Source organism: Lissotriton helveticus, chromosome 2_1 (genome assembly GCF_964261635.1).
Source record: "Lissotriton helveticus chromosome 2_1, aLisHel1.1, whole genome shotgun sequence".
Lineage (NCBI taxonomy): Eukaryota > Metazoa > Chordata > Amphibia > Caudata > Salamandridae > Lissotriton > Lissotriton helveticus.
The window spans coordinates 840554538-840578640 of NC_136059.1; the positions used below are offsets into that span (position 1 = coordinate 840554538).

Consider the following 24103-nt stretch of genomic DNA (forward strand, 5'->3'; position numbering starts at 1 on the left):
AGCTCACTCTTTGAGACGTCTTCACTAATGGAGGACCTCCAATGGAGAATGTATTACTTCCACAATAAATAGGATGACTTCCTGGCAAAATCAGGCTCATGGTGTTGCCCCAGTGAAATGTTTTTACAAGTTAGATGACTCATTTAGACATTATTTGGCCATTATGAGCCATGGATTGTCTCATCCCCATATCTTCAACCAGAAAGGAATTGTTTTTTTGAAAGAATACAGCTGTCCATATGCCCAACAAAATACTAAAACATTGTCTAGTTATAATCATTCATAAGGCTTGTGAATCTGAAAAAATCTGTGTCTTCCTCCCACTGTGGTAGTATTAAAACTAGAAACATTTCTTGTTCTGGAGTTTTTATATAGCGCAAACTTGACCCTGTCGCTGGGCAGGACCCTAGACGGCTGTGTGACTAAAGGGCTCCCCACACATTTCGAAGTCCCCAGTGATTCGTATTCTCTCCCGAAGAGGGATGGAGTAAAGGAACGAAAACAAGGATAAATGATCTTCTGTTATTTACCAAGGAGCAGCTTTCTGTCCTTATATATATAAAAATCAGGATAGGGAATTCCTGTTACAACCAATACCAGGGATGAGACATTTATCCTCTTGCCCTGAAGAAAGTCCAGGACCATTTTGGCCACATAAGGACTGAAACATGTTGGCACTAGGGTCATAGGACCATAAAAGTCCCAGTGATCCTCCCTTCTTGCATTTTAATATCCCTGACAGTTCCACCAATAAAGGGAAAATGGGATCTGTCTTCGGATATTTCATCTTTATCTCCCCCCTGGCACTAGCTCACCTAGAGATCCATGGAATATGGTCGAGCCCACCCTGACTTTTAGGCGGCAGGATGACCCGATGCTGAAGCATGACGCCACTAGGGTGTTTGAGGGTAATATTGACAAAAGGACTTGTCTCCCTCCCCACTCTCTAGTGGGTAACAGCTGATTGCTTCAAATTGGATGTTCCCATTTCTAGCTTTTTTTTTTTTTTTTTTTTTTTTTTTCCCCATTTCTAGCTCACCAGGGTTGGGTTACAGAAACTTGTGAACCTAGCTCACCAAATCGTGGGATACTTAGTGTGAAATTATATCTTTATGATACCTCGCCTAGGAGATCAGTGAAACACTAGCTGGATTTTTCACACAATGATTACACAGTTGATCACTGTGCACAGAATGCATGTTGTGTAAATGTAAAGTTCTTTTTATTTGTCCAATAACCTTTTATTGGGTTTTCAAGGGTTTTCAAACAATATAATAATCAGTCTCATGTGCAATTGTTCTTAGATCCCATATGACTTTACATCTCATACTTCAATTATCCTCCTTACCCCCAACGCTCTACGCCCTCTCCCTCCTTCAACTGTGTTTACTGTCCAACTACTTTATTATTTGGAGATGATCCTTTTAAAGTTGACTCATTTCTTTTATTTTGTGAGGTTAACGTTCAAACTGTTACAGCATTTTTAATCTCACGGTGGGTACACTATTACTGTTTTGTTTGAGTTACATCTCCTTTCGAAGAGCTTTTCTTTATGTCTTAGGTCATAAGTTAATTTTTCATTAGATAAGAGCTGCCAAATCCTACAAGTACTTTTTCTTAAGACAAATCACTAGCTGGACAATGATTTATTGATTGCTAATAGAAGTTTTACTGAGTTTCTACTCTAACCTTCCTCCCGAGAACACTCTGAACTGCTCAACTTTGTTACCCTGAGGGCCAAGTTCTAAAGGGATGTGTGTGGTGCTCAGTTTTGGTTTGGCCTCAGTAGAAAGGATAGCCCAAAGACGTAAGTGGTAAAATGCTCACATTGTTAGCCCAGTAACCCTCCACTGCTGTTGGCCTCCTGAAAAAGTTATCACAAGGATACTAAAATGTCTCAAAGCATCTTGTTCCAAATCTGAAGTCACTGTATTAATTAGGTTCATGCTTGATTTTGGCAAAGCCCTTTAGCTAGGTATTTTCACATCTCTTTTGGCATGGCCTCAGATCATTAAGAATCAGTCGCGGCCGGCATGACTCGCAGGTGGAGGGGCGGGCGTGCAGGGAGTGGGGGAGTTAATTTTTTTTAATGTAAAAATTAAAACTTACCTCTTGTCCTGTGTCGAGTCTCCTCTCTCTGCTCCTCACAGGAAGGAGGCAGCCTCCCTATCCTCCCCTAAGCCAATCACAACGCTGCAATGGCAGCGTTGTGAGTGGCTGGCACGCCGACAACACAGACGTCTATGGGGAGACCGTTTTCTGCATGTTTGTAGAGAAAATGGGAGAGTGCCTATGACTAGTTTGGTTGGCCCCGGGGCCGATCAAACAGTCAGCTCCCACAACAGTGGGCAAGTCACTCCTCTCCTGCCTAGAGCAGGACAGCCTAGCCGCCCGCCCCCAACCAAACCCTTCTGCTTTCTTGCAGTGCGAGAAGCAGAAACATAAAATGGTATTCATGATGCCATTTTATGTTTCTGCTTCTCGCCCTGCAGGAAAGCAGTGGGGCGACGGTCCTCCTCCCATGTGGAGGAGCCGCCCCTGTTTAGAATGTGCCACTAGATTCCTTCTGATAGATTGTCAATTATCCAGGCTTTTTCCAGAACATTTTGCACTTCTTTTTAAAGTGGCAGGTAAATAAGACGCAGTTCTTTTAACAGAAAAAAATGACAATGTGTCTGCATAGTCCCTGAAAGTGGCCATATGAACCCCCTGCTTTAGCAGCTCATGTGGGGGTTGCCACTGGACATGATATCCTAGTAAACACGACCTATACAATGTTTATTCGTTTTGTTTTGTATTCGGCAAACTAAAGCTCATAAAAGCACAATAAGGAAATTCTAGGTCAAGACTAAGATGGGTGTCAAAGGCTGCTAAGTGAGCCACGGTCACACAAAGTGACAGAGAAAGAAAAAGAGAAAACATCGAAAAATGGAAGAAGCAAACTGAACAAAAAGAGAGAGAAAGGTAAGAGGGAAAAATAAGATAAGAAAATAAATACAGCTTGGAGGGAGAAAGGGGAAAGGATACCAGGCAAATGGCAAAAAGAAAGGGTGAACATAAGAACCTTTGAAAGGAAGGAAAAGCAAAAGGACAGAAGAAAGGAAGAAAGGGTAAAATTAACAAAGGAAAAAAGGAGGTAAGGATGGATCAAACGATGGAACGCTGGATGGACTGATGAATGGAAGGGCATTGGACAGAATGGTGGATGAATGAATGAAATGATGGATCAATGTGTGAACTGATTTATAGAATCGTTAAAGGATGGAAGAAAGTGTGAAATTATCTAAGAATGTAAAGGTGAAAGGATGCTTGAATAGATAGTGAATTTTGCACACTCCATCATTAGAGGTTTAGTAATAAGCAGACATATTTTAATTTTCTGGCTACTCCCTTAGTTCTTGAAATCTACCTTTTACCCTCTGTTGGTCTTGTCTTAGTCATAGTGTCAGTGGAAGAGACTGTAAAGATGGGTCCAACACTCAATGGGTAACTTCCACTATCCTTTATTTAAGATGGTTCTTGCACCTCAGCCTGCTAGTCCTAGCGCCAGTCCAACTCAACAGTCTTCTTTTGAACCATAAATTCCAGACATGGAGTTTGGACACACAAGATTCTGTCACTGGAGGATGACAGGAACAAAGCATTCTTTCCCCGAACCTTACAATGGCTTAAAGACATAAGCACAGGATGCCACATAGACGTAGCACCTTCTTCTGTTCGCCCTGATGCCGAGGGCCTCATACCTTCTGAAGCCAGAGCCATCACATCTCAACGTTTGAACGAGATACAAAAAATACCTTCCTCTTTTTAACCACCCATTATATTTTGTGTTTAGCTTTCTTCTTGATGCCTACACCCTATGTCCACTTCAACATCATGAAGCCATCAGTACTCTATTAATGGCACAATAGAAGACAATACAATTTTGTAAGGAAGAACGTCGTGTGTTGGAGAGACCCTAAACATGGACGAAGATAGATCTCTGCACAACATTAGCTAGCTCTATAGTCCTTCCAAATTGCGTCAGACCCTGGCTTTTCTGGGTGGTGAGCTGCCGATTCAAACTCTAATTCCCTTCATAGAGGTGACATAATCCACAGAACTGTGATTCTGATTGTGAGTGTTGACACTCCCACTGAGAGGTGAACTGCTACTCCCTATGGAATTGAAGGGCAGTTGCGCCCAAGAGGTACTGCCCTTCCTCAACTAATGTGTCTATATCATACCCTTGTCATTCATTGAATCATCTGACAGCAATGGCCAGGCATCCCATCTCCCAATGTAAAGTTTCTGTCACAGCGGTGGACTCCAAAGTTAGTAGTAGGCTGAGGCTTCTGCCTCTGATACTGATCATAAGCACTGATGCAATGAATCCTGGGCTTGGTATTAAGTCCTGGAATCTTGTTTCCATTTCAGCAACAATCCTCCAGAGGAAGAGCAATGCTGTTGGAAGTGGGCGATCGGCCTCCGTGCAAACTGATCTCCTCTTAGAGGGTGCTGTGTTCAAATCTTCAAAATAGATCATGAAACTGGCCCGCATATACGGTGACGTAACAAAACCTCAGTGGCCCCTCCTGCAAGGTGAGGGGCCCCCATTACCCATTCTCTAATTGCTTTGCTGCTTCTGCGTGTTTTGTTTGCAGCTGGGCCAGCCCAAGCGGGCCCTCTTTGAGGTGAACGGGATGCCACCCCACGGTGGGGTCTACGGTGGACTCTGTTAAGCCCCTGCTCATCAAGGGGGTGCATATGACAGAAACCCCACTTTCAACTCACAATCCGTTAACAGGAAAGTGTATTGTATCTTTCACCTGATAACAAAGGATAACTGCATGAATAAAAAAATGAACCATTACTATATAACGACATTGAGCTTCCTGCTAGTGGAGCAGTCTTAATTTCACCTTAAAAATAAAGCTTTATTGTCACACTGCTCAGAATGATTCCACTGGTTAATGCCCTCAGCAGAGGATGTTATCTGCTGTTATTTGCCTGCCCTCCAATTATAGCCCCACGTCGAAGGAGAGGGGGTGCGGGCTCCTCCAGGACGGAGGAAGCAATAGGCAGCTGTTGATATCCAATAGCGCTTTTCTAATCGGGCTATTAGCACCTGTCTCCCCACTCTCATCCGTCAGAGGCAAACGAAGGGTGAACCGTCTGCTTCATGGCGCTGCTTCCTGCTCTCGCGGAACTTAAAACAGCAGCCGTTGGAGGCAGGATTCTAAGCGTTCTGAGTGGCTTAGCCAATCACAACACTCTGTACACTCTGGCAATATATTTTTATTTTCAACACATGTAATTGTAGTAGACTTTTCTGTTTCCGAATTGATATTCTGCGTTTTGAAACAATCTGGCTCAGGTCCTGCCATCTAATATTCTAGACATGTTAAATAATTTAATAAAAATAGCACATAATACAAAGCAGGCTTCTTGGCGCATCGCCAGGCAGTGCAGAAGAGGGTCAGAAGATGAGAAGCCAAGTTGGTCGGTGAATACCTAAATGATTAAGACCACGATTATAATGGTCGGTGATTGGTAAAATATGACGGGAATGGAAATAGCAGTTTTACCTTTACTGACAACTCTTCCGCTGTATTTAAAAGCAGTTCCTCAACACCAGGTTAATATTGGTGGTGACTTTGTTACCACCTGTCACCACCGGAGCACATTGATGCCAAAAGCTTTTACGAGTATTACTTGGGGGTGAGCAGGATTACCCTTATGTCTCACAATAATTTGCTGAAATGTTTGTAATGGGATAAAATGTTTGATACCTCCACTACTGGACATTTTTTATTTTTTTATTTTATGTGACTTATATAGCACCTGAATCACCCTGTGCGGGGTATCTCTGCGCTGAGACTACCTGTGGCCATACCAAAAAGTACTAGAACAATTCAGTTTTCAGAAGTTTCCTGAAGGCTAAAAAATGTGTGCACTGGCGTATCTATATGGGGAGTTGGTTCCAGTACCTAGATGGGAGAAAGCTTTACCTCCCATGCGTGCCAGTTTGACACGGGGAGTACACAGAAGTGCTTGATGGCTAGACCTAAGGGGCCTGGTCGGAGTATATCTGACCAGCTTTTGGGCTAGATAGCTAGGGCCCATGTTGTGTAATGAGTTGTACACCATGCAACAGATTTTGAATGTGATTCTCTTTTTTATTGGGAACCAGTGGAGCTTGCGGAGAAGTGGAGCAGAGGGTGTTCTGGGAGGGGCATTGCTCACTAGGTGGGCAGCAGTGTTCTGAACTATCTGAAGTTTGTTCAGGGGTTTTTCTTTAGCAGCGATCAGCAGAGCATTGCAATAATCCAGGCGATTGATAATCAGGGCCTGGATTAGAGTTTTTTGGGTTGCTGATGGCAGCAAGGGAAAAACCCTTCGGAGGATGCCAAGAGTATGGAAGCAAGTCCTGGCTGTGACGTTTACGTGTTCCTCTAACGTTAGTTCCTGATCAACTCGCACTCCCAGCTTTTTCACTGTCTGCTTTGGGGGCAGGGCTGGTCCTAATTCCCCTGACCACCAATTGGGGGACCATCTCGAGTTTGCTTCTCCGAACAGCATGATCTCGGATTTTTCAGTGTTTAATTGGAGGAAATTGTCCCTCATCCACTGTGCGATGCCTTTCATCCCTTCCGAGAAGATGTCTTGTATATGTGGGTTTGATTTGTCAAAAGAGAGTAGGAGTTGAGTGTCATTCGCGTATGAGATGGGATTGAAGCCAAGTTTCCTCAGTAGGCCTGCCAAGGGGGTGACATAGATGTTGAACAACGTGGGGCTCAAACAAGAGCCCTGTGGAACCCCCTTGTTGACTGAAGTGGTCTGGGAATTATAGGAACTGAGGTTAATAGTTTGTGTCCTGTTGGTTAAGAAGTCAGTCAGCCAGCTCAAGGCTTTACCCCGGATGCCTATATCCTCAAGGTGTTTGAACAAGACCTGGTGGGATATGGTGTTGAAGGCTGCAGATAGGTCGAGCAGCACCAATAGCACTCCCCGACCACTATCCACAGCCATTTGGATGTTATCAGTAACCTCCACCAGTCTCGACTCCGTACTGTGCTTTGGGCGAAAGCCAGACTGTGATTGGTCGAGGCGATTAGTGGATTCAATGAACTTAGAAAGATGTTTGTTTATATGTTTTTCTAGGAGTTTGCTATGTAGGGGGAGTAGAGAGATGGGGTGGTAGTTAGTGACGTCCTCTGGAGGGACCTTCGGATTTTTCCTAATTGGAATAATCGTGCTTCTTTCCACTCAGTTGGAAGGGTGCCTTCTTTCATCGAGCTGTTAAGGATTGAGCATATAGGCCTGGCAAGAGTATTAGACAAAGTGGCAGAGCTCTTGACAGGTAGAAGATCTAATGGGGACCCGGATTTGACAGTTTTTAGGAGGGAGTCTACTTCAGTAATAGTGTGAGCAGGGAAAACTTCTAAGGTGAGGGAATCAACTGCAATAGGTGGTGAATCTATGTGTGGGTCAGAGTGGCGAGTGGAGACAGAGGTGATTTTTTGGTATACTTTTTCAATTTTCTGAGAAAGGTGGTTTGCGATGTTGTCGCAGAGACTTTGGATGGTGCTTCTTCAGTATTACATGCTCTTGGGTTGGTGAATGAGTTTAGTATCTGGAACATAGTGCGAGAGGAGTGTCTGCTATTTCGATCTGTTGAGCAATGTGTAGTTTGCAAGCTGATTTCAAGTTTTTATGATAAGTCGCTAATGTACTTTTAAATCGTTTTTTATCTTGGTGGGTTGTGCGAGAGACGCAAAATACGGTCTAATTGTTTGCAAAGGCATTTTTCATTTCTAAGGTAGTGGGAGTACCACATGGGGCGTGAATGCGTTTGCAGGAGTTTGACCACTCCACCCATAAGTCTTTTTCAGAACAAAGGGTAGTTTCCAGTGCTGAGGAGTTTTTTGACAGTTAGTTCCAGAGGGAAGCAGCTTGTACAGCAAAGTCTCAACATACTATTCTGAAGAAAACAATAACTTGGTTTTATAAATCACTTTATACTGTGTTTTCCAGGCTCTGTAAATAAGATTTGTTACCATTATTCAATGTGTGGTGCTCTGTTTACCAACCATGGAAGGATATCTTGGTGGGGTTTTTAACTTATAGCCTTTTTATCACAGCATTGGTCAGTGGCAGGGGTTCACCTCTCTTGGCCAGAACCATGAATGGTTGACCGCTGTTTTTTTCGGTTGCAGAAGCCCTCGATCAAACACCGCCCATATCAGAGGGGCACTGCTGATGCCAGGGTATGACCTCATGGCAGAAGATGAAGGCTGTACCACTGGTGTGATCAATTTTCCATCTACCTGCAGATGGAGGTTCACACTTGATCGAATGTCCCAAATGGGGGGATACATAAAACATGATACTCTGGTGGAATACCTACATGATCTTGTGTGCCAGGGAAGAGGGTTGAGCCACCAGTGCGTGAAATATTCCGGTGACTTTTGGAAGGCAGTACATGCTCTCTTGTGCAGGGAATGCAGCTTGGGCCACCAGTGTGGTAAATGTTCTATTCACATTTGGATGTGCGTGAGTGAGTGAGTGAGTGAGTGAGTGAGTGAGTGAGTGAGTGAGTGAGTGAGTGAGTGTGAGTGATCTCTTGTACAGGAATGCAGCTTGTGCCACCAGTGTGGTAAATATTCCATGGTGGCAGTACAGAATTCTCTTATGAAGAGGACGAAGGTTGCTCCCTCGGGACATATTTATCATGTAGTGGTGTGGCACCTGCACCATGCCAAGGAGTGCTTGGGTTACGCAATTACTAAGTGCGATTTATCAAGCCACCCAAGGCCAACCCTGAGTGGCTTGATAAATCCAGAGTAACGCAACGTAGCATAAATCGCACCAGTGAGGCATTCCATGGGTGGAGCATGTGTGGTCCCACGGAACCACCCATGGATTTTGGCGTATTCCCAGATTTACCAACACTGGTAAACCTGGGAATGAGTCAAAAGGCCACGCCTGCTGAGGTGTAACGAGGAGAAATCATTATATTTCTTCTTGTTACTTCTTTTTATCTGTGCTGCATTGTGCAGCACACAAAGAAAGAGGAAAATGCCTCACAGGATTGCTTTTTGTGCAGGAAGGTATTCCTTCACTAAACAATCCTGCTTCCAACGCAACATTGGCGCTAGGCAGCACATTGTGCGCCAACATCGTTCGCCTGTCGTTCTACACTCCCACCCGCCAGCTCCGCTCCACCAGCCTCGCCCTCACCACCATTCGCAGAACCACCACCAGAGGAAGATCGTTCTCCTACCTGGCAGCCAAGACATGGAACTCCCTCCCCGCCCACCTACGACTGACCCAGGACCATCTCGCCTTCAGGAAACACTTCAAGACCTGGCTATTCAAGCAGTAGCGCCCCCCCCCCCCTCCCTTCAGCGCCTTGAGACCCTCATGGGTGAGTAGCGCGCTTTACAAATTGATTGATTGATTGATTGATTGATTGAACATCGGGAAAGGTCAGGAATTAGCAGTATATTGTTAAATACGTATCCTTCCTGTCCTTTCCCTATGATATCTTAACAAGTATGCCCATCAGTGTGAGAAATGTTCCCTGATCAAGCCCCGGTGTTTTATTTTCCACCTCTTGAAATCAGTGGTTAAATATACAGTCCTGCAGGTCTAGTCAAGCCACTCTAACCACATTCCTACAGAAGCATTCCATTGGCAACCTGGTCTAATGTATTTGCCTAATTTCGCCAAATATTAAAGCACAATGAGGTCATCTTGAATTCCCTCTTGCCTTCTTCTAGTGTGCCCAGATGTGCGGTCCTCACTCCCTCTGTCGGACAGTTAGTGAAAAAGCTGTTTGAACTCCGAAGTTTCTTTAAAGTTTTGAGCGCACATCTCAGCTCAATAGTCTCGAAGATGGGCTTACTAAACATGTTTTACTCCTTTCTACTAACTCTCTTTCAGCTATCGATCTAACTTCGAAAATAGATAATTACAATCTTTACATATAAAACGAGAGTGTAAAGTTTTCTCTGTAATGTAAACGAAAAAAACCATAATTTGCTTTTCTTGTATGTTTCAACAAATAAAACAACGCAGAAGAATTAAAAAGTAAAACTACTACGCCGACTAAGAAACAAAACTGTGCGGGAGTAGCGCTGAAAGTAGGGGTTGGGTGAGGCGAGTGACAGTTTTATAGAACTAAAGTATTGAAAACAGAGGAACAACTGGAAAAGTAGGAACAGAAACAATATATTTAAAAAAAATGAAAGTAAACCATAAATAATAACACTGTTACAAATAAAATAATAAACGGAAATAAGAGACAGAAATCACGGGGTGATGTTAATCTGCAGAGACACATACATTTGTCTGGAACACAAGAAGTGCAGAAATGTAAGCAGAGGGCTACTCTGAAAGGTCGGATGTTGATTCTCCACTTCACCCCTTTACAGTATTGTGTGATCCTGGACAAAACAGTTTGTCAGCCTGAATTTCCGAATTTGCCAAAGTGTGGCTGTGTGCTAACAGGCCAAACACCATCATCCACTGAGTGATGTGTGAAAATGAAAACAGAACATGTGCCGTGTATAAAGATTGTGCTTGACTTTCCAAGATCTAACCATAATTATTGCAGAGAGCTTGATGCGGCAGCGGGCACCCAGGCTGTGTGTGCTGCATGTATGCTGGATGGGAGCCGGCGAGGCAGGGCTCTCTAGAAGCACACAGTGGGACGTGGCTGCGCACACCAGAAAGGACTCGAGACCTACCTTGCCAAGCAGTTCTCCTCCGCGGCGCATCTAAGGTTGTACATGGCGGCCCTCTGCACGTATATGGAAGACTGGATGTAATACGGGTCTGGGACCAAGTCAGGCAGTCCTGCACATCAGGAGAAAAACAACCCCTTGAAATATGTACAGTTCAGATTGAAAAAAATATGAAATACAACAATCATTTCAGCTGCATCATCTGTGCTAGGGGACTCAGATCCCACTCAGCTGTGAGATAAGTTAACATATGCAGTTCTATTGCATTAGATATGTGTACAGTGCATTGACTGTTAATTGGATGCACGTTTCACGTCATCCATCGGTCCTAAGGAATGACAGAAATCAAGCATTTCTTTCTATGAGTTTGACCCTTTTCATTTCCTTCTTGTTATGATACTTTTAGCAGACGATCACTTTGACTCACTCATAGCTACTAAGTAAGAGAGTGTATGTGAGGCAATATGGTCACTAGAGGAGTCAATAGCACCTGGAAGACCAAGTTTTTGTTTTTCTTAATTCAATACTTCATTAGTGGAGTCATTTTGGTTTCATTGAATGTACCCAGTAGTACAGTGGTTTTGGTTTTACGACACGTGACAAGGTGTTCCCAGTGACAAGGGAACCCTAGACTCTATGGACCCACCATGCAGTTCCTCCAACAGAACAGATTTGCAGAGTTCCTTACCGTATTGAAAGTATCGGGTGCCATAGCCAGGCCTCTCCCTCTGCCTTGGTCTCTCGTAGGTGTCGTAATGGTTGTAGTAGGGGTTGTCTTCGGAGTACTTGTACGGGTTGTAGGGGTCATCTCCCACCATCATGTCTTCTCTTGGCCTCAGGTTGCTCAAGGGAAGGCTGCCTTCGCTGGTTCCATTACCTCCCAGAGAGGCAGCTGCAGTTTCTGGTTTTGAAGGCTGCGATGTCCCCAAACCTCTATGGTTTGTGGGGGAAGCGTCTGGCTGCAGCCCTTGACCCGCTGTCGAGGAGGCTCGCCGGCTGCTTCCTTGGTGGTGGCCAGCTTGGAACCAGTACCCTGCTTGCTGCGCTCTTCTTGCACCTGGCTGAGATGCACCGGTTGAGTTGTGAGTCTGGTTCCCCACGGAAGGGACCTCTGCTCTGGGTGGCCCAGGTCTCTCTGGGGTACCGGAGCCGGCTAAGCTTGAAGCACTTCTGTTGTCGCTGATCAGGACGATGGGGTGTTGGGGGTCCGCGGGGCCCTGCTCTTTCCTCCTGGGAGGCTTGTACTGTGAGCCCAGGCTCAGCAAGCTGAAAACTCGCCCATTGTTCTCCCACTGAACCCTCTGCCTCCACGCCACTGGGGGAGGAGGGTGGTGCTGGCAGTCCACATGAGAGATACAAGTCAAGTAGAGGTACACTTGCAGCTGTGCCAGCAGAAGACCACACAAGGCAAACCCCATCTTCAATTGTCTAAACAAATAAAATCCTACAAAAGCAGCTGGAGCCCCACAGATAAAGCTCAAGTAAAGGGCTCGACGGCTAACACGAAAAAGGTAGATTTAAAAAAAGCCAGCATGTGTCTTTGTCCTCCTGAAGCGAGCACAGAAGTGAGGGCTGGGAAGGGCAGCTGCGCGCGGGCAGCCTCTCATCTTCCTCTGCTGACTTGTGACTGGAGGGAGAGGCGGAGGAGGGGAGGGTTTTAAGAATCCTGGCACTTTTGGCGAGTTCTACAAAGCTCCTTGGAAGGCGCCCTAATCGCTCTTCGTTCACGTAATGCTTTTGGAAACGTGCAGCCCGGCATTCAGCACATGCCCCCACCGCTTTTCTCTGCCCCCCACCCCCTTAGAAAAGCACACGTAGGTTTCCATCGTGAAGGAACGCATACCATTCATCTGGGGCGGACACAAAGGAACTTTCCTGGGATGCGGACTCGCCGGGCCATTGCCGCCGGAGGACCGAGCCAAAATATGCAGAGAGAGTCCTGCGTTCCATCATCAGAGGGAAGGGAGGAAGCGAAACGGAATTATGGATCTGAGGAACAAAGTGCCTGCTGCAGTCTTCATCAAAACAGAAGTACCTCGAACGCACGGAGAAAAAGCTCAGTCCAGTCCCCACAGAGAGCAGCCATAGGGTTCTCCACTGAGCCTCAATAAAATGGATTCATTTTTTCATCATATCAGTTGGCCAAGAAATGAGATGACTCCTTGCCCATTGCTAGGTTGAGACCACTCAGTGTCAGGGAGTCAGGGACATGTGGGCAGAGGGCCAGTATATAGCTAGAGTACACCTTGTACCAGAGAGTATCGACCAACATACTGTCTTTGGAACTTCAATAAAAAATATACCAATTTGCACTCACGACAAGCATCGCTGCAATATACAAGCTATTAAAATGCTCATTTTCTATGAAGAGCTGGGCAGGCATGGGTACAGGGCCAAGGAGATATGCACAAGAGGCCGGTAAGAGATGGAGCTCAGACTGGGGAGGCAGAGCCGAGAAAATACAGAAACAGGTTCAGCGAGATACTGGCTGTAAGTGTAAAGGATGCTTAGAAGCTGGTATGGGCTTTAATTAGCAGAATCACCTGAAGCTTACGGATGACACAGAATTATCCTTTTTGAGTGGTATTCCAAGGATGTTACCATCTGAGCTGTGAAGTGTGTGCTTTTTAAAGACAGTTACAATGTGCACTACATAGAGTCTAGTTAATACTAAATTTCATAATTTGGAAGCACTTTTTTGTAAAAATCTTAAACTTTTTTTGCATTTTGTAGCAGCCTATCTTATAATGTGTGTAAGTTTAAGATAATGGCTTACATATTCACAGTGCTTTCTGTTCTAGACCGACCTGTAGCACTAAACCTACACAAGTCACTATTCTCTACTGCACCAACCAGGTTTACATTTTGTTGCTCTGTGGTTACACACACAGACCTCTGCATTGCATTAACTAATAAAGGTTTCATAATGTACGATGGTGCATTTCCCACTGATTAACTTAATGTGCACTTACTTTTAATTTAAGTTGGGGTTTATTTTATAAGTAGTTATCTGAAAGTGAAAGACTGAAAATGTTCCATAATAGTTAGATTTTTTAGCCACATCTTTCACCCCACCCCAATGCTTACTCACCCCACCCCTATTGCACTCAGCATCTGAGTTCCTATACTTTTTTTTAATGTACTTCGACCGCTACCTGGAAGGCACATGCAGGGCCGGACTGGCCGTAGTGACCACAGGGCATTTTCCTGGCGGGCCACCAGGGTGGAGACCAGTTTTGTTACTGGAGGCCAGAAAGATTGGCACCCTGTAATAAAATTGGCCAAAAACGGCCCTTGCAAACAGCTCGGCAGCAACCCCACGGGGACCGGCCAAGCATTTTGCCAAGGGCTGATTTCAGTTCCCAGTCCGGCTCTTGGCACAGGAGACATGGGTTTGAGTCAACCCAGGTATGAGGAGGACCAGAGAGACATGGAGCTGGGAAGTTGCACGCATTGTTGTGCCAGTCAGGGTAAAATGTGTTAGCAGCATAAATCAGGGGAATAATTGCCCATGGCTGGAAGGACACAGGCAGAGGGCAAGGGTGATACATTCATAGCTGGCGATATGGGTAAGATCCCAGGGACACAAGAGCAAGGGCCTAGGAGAGGAAGGCACAAGGCAACACAATTATGCCTTTGGGAACACACACTTGGTATCAACAGAAAATTTTAAATCATCTCCATGCTGTATATCAATTGAAAGAAACCTCATAAAGTATCAGGGTCTATAAACCTACAAACCACACAAAGGCACGCAATTTGAGTAATCGCGTCTATTGTTGTAGACGCATTTCAGATGAGCCCAGCTTGGCCTCTGGCCTACTCCCCCCTTCCAATGCATTCTGTTTACCTCTTCAGCTCCTCATGCATCTTTTGAAACGTCGCGTTCCCACGAGTCAACCACAGCCAACAACACTTACAACCCCTACACATGGGGCAACTCCTCTCGTGCCCACCATACTAATTTAAGACATAACAGAGCCACAAACAGGAATTCATAATACCGTGAAGTGGGACACAGCAGGTCAACTGTGAACAGGGAAGGGACATTTATGATTAACCTATGGTCATTGAGCATATATAAAATAGTCAAAGAGTTGCAGACAGAAGGGTCATCTAGAACATTTGCAGGGTTTTGTAGCTGACAAGCACCTGAAGCTGCTTATACTGCAATAGACACTTTAGTCATGTCAGAACCAGATAGTTTTATAAGTAGTAGAGTCTAGGCAAAAACAATCATGCCCTGATGATCTGTGAAACTTAAACAGGAAGACAACATGTCCACCTTCCTAATAAGATAATGCACGTCCTAAGCAATATTTTTAATCCTGTACCAAGGCCTTCGCAGCAAAGGAGAGTAGGATTTCCTGTTGACACATTTCTCTTTTGTATTAGATAATAAGTGTAGCCATTCAACTAGACTCAAGAGAACCACATCTGCTCTTCCCTGACTGAGCAACAGAGCAGCAGAATAAGACTGAGCATCGCTGACGCCTGGATAGACTGACAAGAAGAGGGAGTCAGGGGGTAGAACAGCTTCCACTAACTCCTTCTACCTACAAGAAAAACCTACAAGAAAAACAAAGCTGGTGAAGTGGAGCCCAGGGATGCAGTAGAAGAAGTAGGAGCCAAGGGAAAGGCCAGGGTCCACTATCTTTCTCCTGATACCAGCAACAAAAAGAAAGTGCCTAAAGTAGAAATCCAACTGCTACCCATTCGGCCTTCCTGAGAAGATTCCTTTAACTGCTGAGACAAAGCAGGGACTCTAACCTGACAGCACTGGTAGCACCTAGCCAACTCCCTCAGTTCGAAGGATGAACCTTTGACAAGTAATCGTTGCATCCTTGCAACAGGCTCTTTTGGGAGGTGGCATATGTATGTGAGATCTGCCCTGGGTGAATTTTCCCAGCACAAATCTGAGTTTCAGCGTGCTGAGAAACAATAAGACATGGCAGACACTAAAATGGTGACACAAAGACATGAGCTTAGACAGAGAAAGATACTGAAGACACAGAAATGAGAAGTAGGAAGAATCAAGACTTGGAGACTTGCACATCGGGACAAGGAGGCACTTGCAAGGTGAAGGAGACTGACACAGAGATCTGAAGAGTCAGACACTGGGATAAGGTTGGATATATTAGCTGCATCCCAAAGATTTTGACTATCTGGATCCTAATAATTCACATTGGGCCATACACTTTGGAAGAATATAGTCTGCAGACCTACTGTCACAGTTTCACTTACAGGCAATCCATCTCACTATGGTTTTTGTTCCTTTAATTAATAGTAACATCTAAAATAGAAAAAACAGTCTTTCACTTCAGGAAATCTCCATTAAGTTCCACCACTATTAAAACGACAACGCCTACTGTTTCTAAAAACAAACAAAATGGCCTGCACATGAGAACAAAGCTACATATATACTTTCTATAAACCTGCCAAAGGGTTAGCAAATTCCTATTGGAAAACAAACTCCCTTCACAGATATAAGAAACGCTAAAAATGTTGCAATAAAACTATTAAACCAAAAAGGAGTATAGTGTTCTAACTATTTTATAGTGCATTATTAATTTGAAATCATTTTTATACATACGTATTTTAATACAAAATTGTTTTTCAAATAAACACACGTTTTTACACACCTGGGGCATCCACAACATACGAATCATTGGAGGCCACAGAGGAGCTCCAGGAGAGAAGCCCCAGGGCCCTCGTGGCCCCTGCCAGCTCCCCAGCCAGTACCCATTCGAGGTGCCGGGAGGAGGGAGCAATTTTTTAAAAGTGGGTACTCCTGTGCCCGCTAGGGACACCTACAACTGCCAAAATCATTGGCGTGGCCCCAACTGGCTCCCCAGCCAGGACCCACTGTGGTGCTGGTGGTAGCCGACTCATTTACTTCACTCCCTCCCGGACAGGAACAGAGTTTTACTCTGCTCCCACCCAGGCAGGAGCATAGTTGTGTTTTCCTGCCGGAGAATGTATATTCCCTGTCTGCACTCTACCAGGCAAGGAACACCAGTGTCTCCAGACCAGGGCAAAGGCCATGTGCGGCGTAGGGTTGGCAGACTATGAGGGTTTGAACGCAGGTCCTGGCTGCAGACCAGGCCTTGCAGCCAACCTGGTTGCCGTTACGTATAATAATACAATATTAATTTACTTTTAAAAAAACGTAGAAATTCACTGAAAACAACAAAGGCAAATGTGATGTGATAGTCAGGAATTGGTATTATATACTTTACTTTTTAAAAAACCTTAAAAATTCACGGACATAACAAAGGTTAAAGTAACGGTATAGTTAGGTGAAAATTTCAGGAAGCGGGGAGGCGGCAGGGATCCCCAACAAGAGGTCCATGTTCTGGTGTGAACAAGGGCTTCTATTGGAATTCTCCAGGGCATATTATCAAGCCCATTATCTCCGCTTTAGCAGCAGTTTTCTGCCGCTAAACCGGCGATCATTTTTAACGCCATCCTTGATAATATGCCCCCCAGAGACAATAGGAGACATCAGGGGCGGGGGAAGGCTGGGCTTGGGGCCTTCACAGAGTGCAAGAGAGTGTATTGGTCATCACATCTCTACTCCTATCTCGGGACATCTCCCCATCTATCTCAGGAGGACATGAAGGCTCCTCTGAGAGTTATCATTATACAGCGCCTTCCTGTAATTTTCTTGCTCTGGTGCACAATGTGCTGTCTTGCGCCAACGCAGGACTCTTGCACTATGGTGCATGGGTGCCTGTGTTGCAGACATAATTGTTTCTGTGCAGTAGGGTGCAACTTCCTGCACAAAAACAATCCTTTGAGGCCTTTTCCTCATAGAAAGAGGAAACAATGAGAAGAAATAAATATATTTCTCCTTGTTACACCTTAACTGGAGAGGCGTAGCATTTTGACGCATACCCAGGTCTACCAGTAATGGTATATCAGGGAATGCCCCAAACTCCATGGGTGGATACGTGGAACACCCACGTTCCACCCATGGAACGCCTCCCTGGAGCAGAGTAACGCAATGCAGCGATTCGCTCTGCATTGCGTTACTCTAGATTTATCAAGCCGTTCAGGGCCATGCAAGGTGACCTTGCATGGCTTGATAAATCTAACTTTAGTGTTGCGTCACTCTTATGCCCAGATGTATGACGTTACAACACACACTTTTACAACGCATACCTTTACAACGCATTTTTTACAACGCAACATCCATTACAACGCATTCCATTACAACACATGCCATTACAACGAAATTTTAAAAACTACATTTACAACGCATTCCATTACAGTGCATACTACCTTTAAAACGCATACCATTACAACGCATTACATTACATTGCATGTTTGGTAAGTATTGGATAGTGTAGGGGTAAAATTTACTATTCTAACTCCAGGGGGTGCAACAGTAGGGTAAGTGTTGGATAGTGTAGGGGTAAAAATTACTATTCTAACTCCAGGGGGTGCAACAGTAGAGTAAGTGTTGGATAGTGTAGGGGTACAAATTACTATTCTAACTCCAGGGGGTGCAACAGTAGGGTAAGTGTTGGATGGTGATGTTATGCGTTGCAATGGTATGCGTTGTAATGACTGAGTTGTAATGACATGCGTTGTAGTGGTGTGCGTTGTAGTGTCATGCATTTTAATGTTTGCGTTGTAAATGCATGCGTTGTAATGGATGTTGCGTTGTAAAAGTTTTGTTGTAATGGTAGTGCGTTGTAAAAGTTGCGTTGTATAGGTTGTTTCCCCTTATGCCCCGGTGCGTAGCGCAAGGGTGATGCAACACTATGATAAATGTTGCCCCTAATGTTAAGCGCGGGCTGAATAACTGGATACTATTAGTATTCACAAGCCAGCGACTAATATGCCTTGAAACCCATGCTCACAACAATTTCATCCACATCAGCAATTTTATAGAAATAAGCTGCAGGGATAGTTTCCGTGCAGCTCCGCACGTCAGTATGAATAACACCTTTCACCAGAATCATTCACACCAATTTAATAAAGGAATTTAAGCTTCCCCAGAGGAATCTCTCGAGGAATTCCAGCGCTTTTGGAATTCCCATGACTGAAGTAAAGAAGAAAAACTTCACTAAAAAAATACAGTCTTTTCACCAGTAATTAGAAATGACCGACCTTCGCCTCTGGTCTGGAATGTGGCAGGCTGCTGCCAACTTATTTAGGAATCCCAGTGTATGAAGATCGATTACTCAGACCCTGACCCCTGATTGGCGTCTCAGTCCACAATCCGGGAACGCCTATACTGCTCGGGACCTGCTTTTAGTTATGCATTACCTTGAAATATGTTTTTTAAGTGTCTCAAAGAAAATGTACACAATAAACCACATTGCACGAGCATTATTATGATTGCCCACGGTCTATGTTTAGAAACAGCTGTGAAGACATGTAATGGAAACAATGATTCTCCACTGTCTGTGGCAGCAGCAGGGACATAGTAGGCGAGTTTTAAATAAGTTATCTTGTGAATGACGGTACGATAGGTTTTAAAATCCAAACAGTCTTCATCAAAGGACTCGCCCAAAACTCTTATTTTTAGTGATTGTTGGTGATGTAACAATGGGCAAAAGAAGACACGTTTTTCTTTCCACTGGATCAGTCAGTTATATCCAGTGCTTTAAATGGGAAAAATAAGTGTAGGTACTTACTAAAATGAGCTAGAGGTGTGGCGAGTGGGTGAGTCTAGGGGCGGAGCTAAGGGCAAGACGTGATTGTACTTAATGACTTCTCTAATAGTTGCAGTGCATACCAATACACATGAGAAACAAAATAGGTTAACTCATTCCACAAAATGAAATCCAAACCAGATGATATGTTAACATTTTCTTGTTTTGTAATAGTTGCACCTTTTTAATGCCATACTGTTAATTGCTGTTGTTTTGCACAATACTATATATATTTGAGCACGGGAGCAGTCAGAAAATAACAAAGCAAATGAAGCAACTCATCACAAGCCCCCACGGGGATAGATCACTTGTCTCTTCCATCAATCCATCAATTCATCCTTTCATCCTATCATTTAGCTGCTGATTACCACCATTTACCCTTTACGTTTTGTCATCTATTCAGTCTTTCATCCATCATTCAGATTTTCGCCATTCCGTCTGTCCACCCTTCCATATCCAAACCAATCTATCTCCAAGCCTATCCATCCATCATTTTACTCATCCATCTCTTTATCCACCCTTTTACTCATCCATCAATCCTTTCGCTCATCCATCCATTAACCCTTTCACTCCATTCCATCCACCCATTCACACCATCCATCCTCCCTTTCACTCATCCATCCATCCTCCCTTTCACTCATCCATCCATCCACCCTTTCATTTATCCTTCCTCCCTATCATTCATCCATCCTTTCTTTCACTTATCTACCCATCCGCCCTGTTATCCAGCTATCCATTCACCTACCCTCTCTTTCACTCACCCATCCATTCTTTCACTCATCCATTATTTCATACCTCTTGAGAGCGTCTCTTTTCTCTCACTTTTCTCTCACAAAAAGCACAGGCTTACGCATGCAGGCAAACACACAGACACACAAAACATTCAGATATGATTAAAGCCATTTTGAACTCTTTACCTCCCATGGCTTTCTGAATTGGCGCGGTCAGCCGACTGCCTTGATTCCTGTGTTCACACAAATACATACTATAGTGTGAATGTGATTGACAGCACAGGGACTGAATGGACCCTGCTCTGTTGAACACAGCGTGATGGTGAAAATGAGCCCTGCAGAACAGCTCAGATGGGGGTTGGGTCAGGGCTACAGAAGCGGCACCTTGACTGCCAGAGACAGGTTCCATTCGTGCTCACCTGCACATGCATTCAATGGGCCGACCCTTTTATGAGTATGGGTACTCTCTTTAGCAGTAGAGAAGTGCCGGTACTCGGTACCGGTGAGTACAGGCTCATTTAAAGCACTAGGTTTATCCTGAACAGACGTGCTTTTCCTTTCCATACTCTAGAGGTGAAACAGGGTACAGGGCAAACCGGTGAACCCGCTAGTAGTGCAGGCCGATGCCATGTCTCCCCAGTTCTATAACCTGAAGGGGTAAACCTTTTTGTCAGGCCACAGAACACCATTAAAAGATGTGGATGTATTTTAATAACAGTACTGGGAGAGGCGGAATCTTCTCCCATATTTCTTATGCTGTTCTTCATATGCGCACCTTAGGGACCACGAGTATTGAGTCTAGCATTCACCCACCTGGGCATCTCAACTGGTGTGGCATTAGCAGCATCACTGTGGGTACAGCCATGTCTGTCTACTCTTCTGTACATGGCAGATCAGGGAGACAGCAGTAGGTTGTGGCCAGTGGCTCCCCTTCTGGGTCTGGCAGCATTAATCTGTCATTAATACATGTTGGTAAAAGCAGGTGGGGACTTGCAATGTAGTGAAAGTGAACAGATTATCACTTAGAAAATCAGCGCCTGCCAGTCTGTAAAATCCGTGCCTTGTAGTAGATCACTGACCTCAAGAACAGGGAACTCAGACCTAGTGAAATATGGCCACAAAGATGGAGTTTTAACAGAAACCAGGCTGCCTCATTCAGCACTGCCTGAAGTTTGTAAGTGAGGACTTTGGAAGCATAGTTACTAGGAAAGGTCTGGCACAAAGAGCTCAATTAAATAAAAAAAAGAAAGCAGGACCCATTTTGGAGATAACATACAAATGCAGGGATGTGGCATGCATGTTTAAATCTCGTAACCAATGTTTCCTAATGGAGGAGGACCCGGATATTGTCAGTATAAACGCTGGCAAAATGGCGTTGTGACTTAAGGAATCTGCAGCCATCTGTATGTGACCTACATGGTATGAGTTCATATCCCAGCAGGAGCAACTAATATATTCGCCCTTTTCAGGTCATTAAATTGAATATCTATTAACGTGGTAATAGTAACACCTATTACTTCTAGCGCTGAGAAATGCTACAACAGATACAGGCATTTTAAATGTTTTCTCATTAGTTTTTCAACATGGGTCACTTTGTGCAGCAGGTACCCTCAAGATACCATGCAGGGTAGGACACAGACCACTTCACCCATGTTGCCATGCAAACACTCAAACAGCAACATTTGAACAGGAACCTGCAAATCTCCCCAATTCAGCAACAAGGATCTTCAGGGACTGCCTACTTTCATAGATCCTAGCTGCAAAAGCAGTATACGAATGACAGGTGCCACTGGACCTCAGACTTTGCATCTCCTAAGAAGGGTGGCGGGGCACCAAGTTCTTCTGAACATTGGGCTCATATGATGGAGATATCTCCCTAGGGCACTCAGTGTCATGAGCAGTGAGAATGCCCTATTTCTGCTATTACTCTCCTGTCTTTGGTCGGTGTATCTTTAGTTATTGCATGAGAGATAATAGGAAGTAAACATAAGTTACACATTTCAAAATTAGCGTAACACATTTCTTCACTCAATAAGACTAAGACAACTGAAGAAAGTTAAAGGGTTTTATTACAAACTCAATAACAAACTAATATAAATAACCCTCAGAAGCATATTATAGATCTATAGAATTACGAGAATGAATGCGAACCTCCTAATAAAGTTCAGTCAATAAGAAACACACTAAGACTCAGTACTTGTAATGCAAAAGATGAGGAAAAGAATCTGAAGTTTTTTTTTGCAGAATTCGATCTTCCTACCTAGTCATTGGTAGTTCTGAGAAATCTAGTTATTCTACTCTATACTAACTTAAGGGACATTCTAGTAAGCTATCAGCCTCAGAGTTTCTTTCATAAAAGTACTCCAAGCCTACAAGCATAGTATGAAAGTACACAGTTAGAGGAATCAAATCAGAGGTGTGTACCTCGTGAAATCCTAAAAGGTTCTGCTGCTCTAACTAACAATTCAACATCTATTAACCCGCAAGCATTCAAGTTAACCAGCATTGTCACTTTTGCAGTACATTTCCATCGTCCTAGGTAGAAATTTGCAACATTCCGCTCCTCTCCCACGCTTTAATGAGGCACATTAAATTTTCCATGAGCGTCTCTCTCTGCCATGAGAACTTGTCTCCCACCTTATTAACACCATTTTTCTTGCCAAGAAATTCTTCCAGTGCCTTACTAATGCTACAACCAAACAATGCCTAATTCTAACTAACAAAGCGTTGCATCTGCACCTGCAGAGGAGAGAACATTCAACCAACACAGCTCTCATGTGAAAGTTAAACATTGAAATTCAGAAGCTTAGGGCCATTGGTTACACTAAGTTGACATAGCAGTTAGAGTGCACTCTGACATTTGAATAAACGTGCAAGTACTTTTAAATTAAGACATGTGTAAAATATTAGGTGAAATAAATCATAGTTCCATAAATGGTGTGTCAGATCTAAATCATTTGAATAATGGCGAGTCAGAGTTACATTAATTATAAAATCCTTAACATTAATATGCACTTATTAAATGATTTTGTTAAAAGCGATCATGGAGCATTTCAGTACTACATTCAAAATCCCCCCTTGCTTACTAAAAGGATAGCACGCATAAACTAAAGAAGTAGTAACTTATATATAATAATGTAAATATGTAACATATAGGAGAGGAGCTAAATTAAGCTGCTCCAACAGTCATTGTCTGATCGGTAAACAACATTTACCCCGAAACTTTTTTAAAGCAGGGAATCACAACGCGGTCATTACAACGACCGCGTTGTGATTCCGCATACCATTACTCTGCAAGTCGGTTATACTATTCCAACATCCAGCGCCCCCCCTCCGCAAGTCGTTGTTCCGACTTGCGGAGTAATGGTATGCGAAATCACAACGCGGTCATTGTAACAACCGCATTGTGATTCCCTGCAGGGGAAAAGGCTGCGGAATAACGTCACATATTCTGTCTGATCTCATGTTGATCTCACTGCATACTCCTCTTTGTCAGCAGCTGCCCCAGTCTTTTGGTACCTGTGCCGAAACAATTTGTAAGATGATGCCTCAGAATTCAGCTAGGATCTCAAGACCTGGCTCTTTGACTGAACCCCAGCGCTCAGACAGATCAGCAGCCCCTCCTCTACACCCCCCCAGCGTCTTGAGACCCTCACGAGTGAGTCGCCGCACTTTACAAACCCTGATTGATTGATTGAGAATAGCAAAATCAGTGATTCACGTTGGCTAAGGTCCCATAATGTTCAAACCACTACACATTTGTCTATTCTCCAGGCAGTCCTGCTTTAGCCACAATAAAATAATTTTTTACTGTCCCTTTCATTTTAATCTCTTCATCTTAGTGAGGTGGTTCACTCTGTGTGTGAGGCATTTGAGCACAACCATCTGCACCACACAACACTGTGCTTCTGCTATAGACCTTTACATAATTTATTAATGTTTGACCAAGGTCTCTGTCATATAGTAGGGCCATACC

At 44.1% G+C, this 24103-nt stretch overlaps 1 protein-coding gene across 2 annotated transcripts in view; it reads right to left on the reverse strand.

The window, feature by feature from the left end:
- The window catches only part of LOX (lysyl oxidase), a 108408-nt gene extending 96039 nt beyond the window's left edge, over nt 1–12369 (reverse strand). The window contains exons 1-2 of one of the 2 annotated variants that reach the window (XR_013607083.1): nt 11419–12359; nt 10734–10842 (exon numbers count right to left, since the gene is read on the reverse strand). Coding sequence is in view for 1 of the 2 variants with exons in the window: in XM_078675563.1 (XP_078531689.1) it covers nt 10734–10842; nt 11419–12148 (839 nt within the window). In the remaining variant the exon portion in view is untranslated. Of the gene's footprint in view, nt 1–10733; nt 10843–11418 lie in introns of both variants that reach the window. The other variant, XM_078675563.1, reaches the window with a different exon arrangement.
- Nucleotides 12370–24103: the final 11734 nt, after the last annotated feature.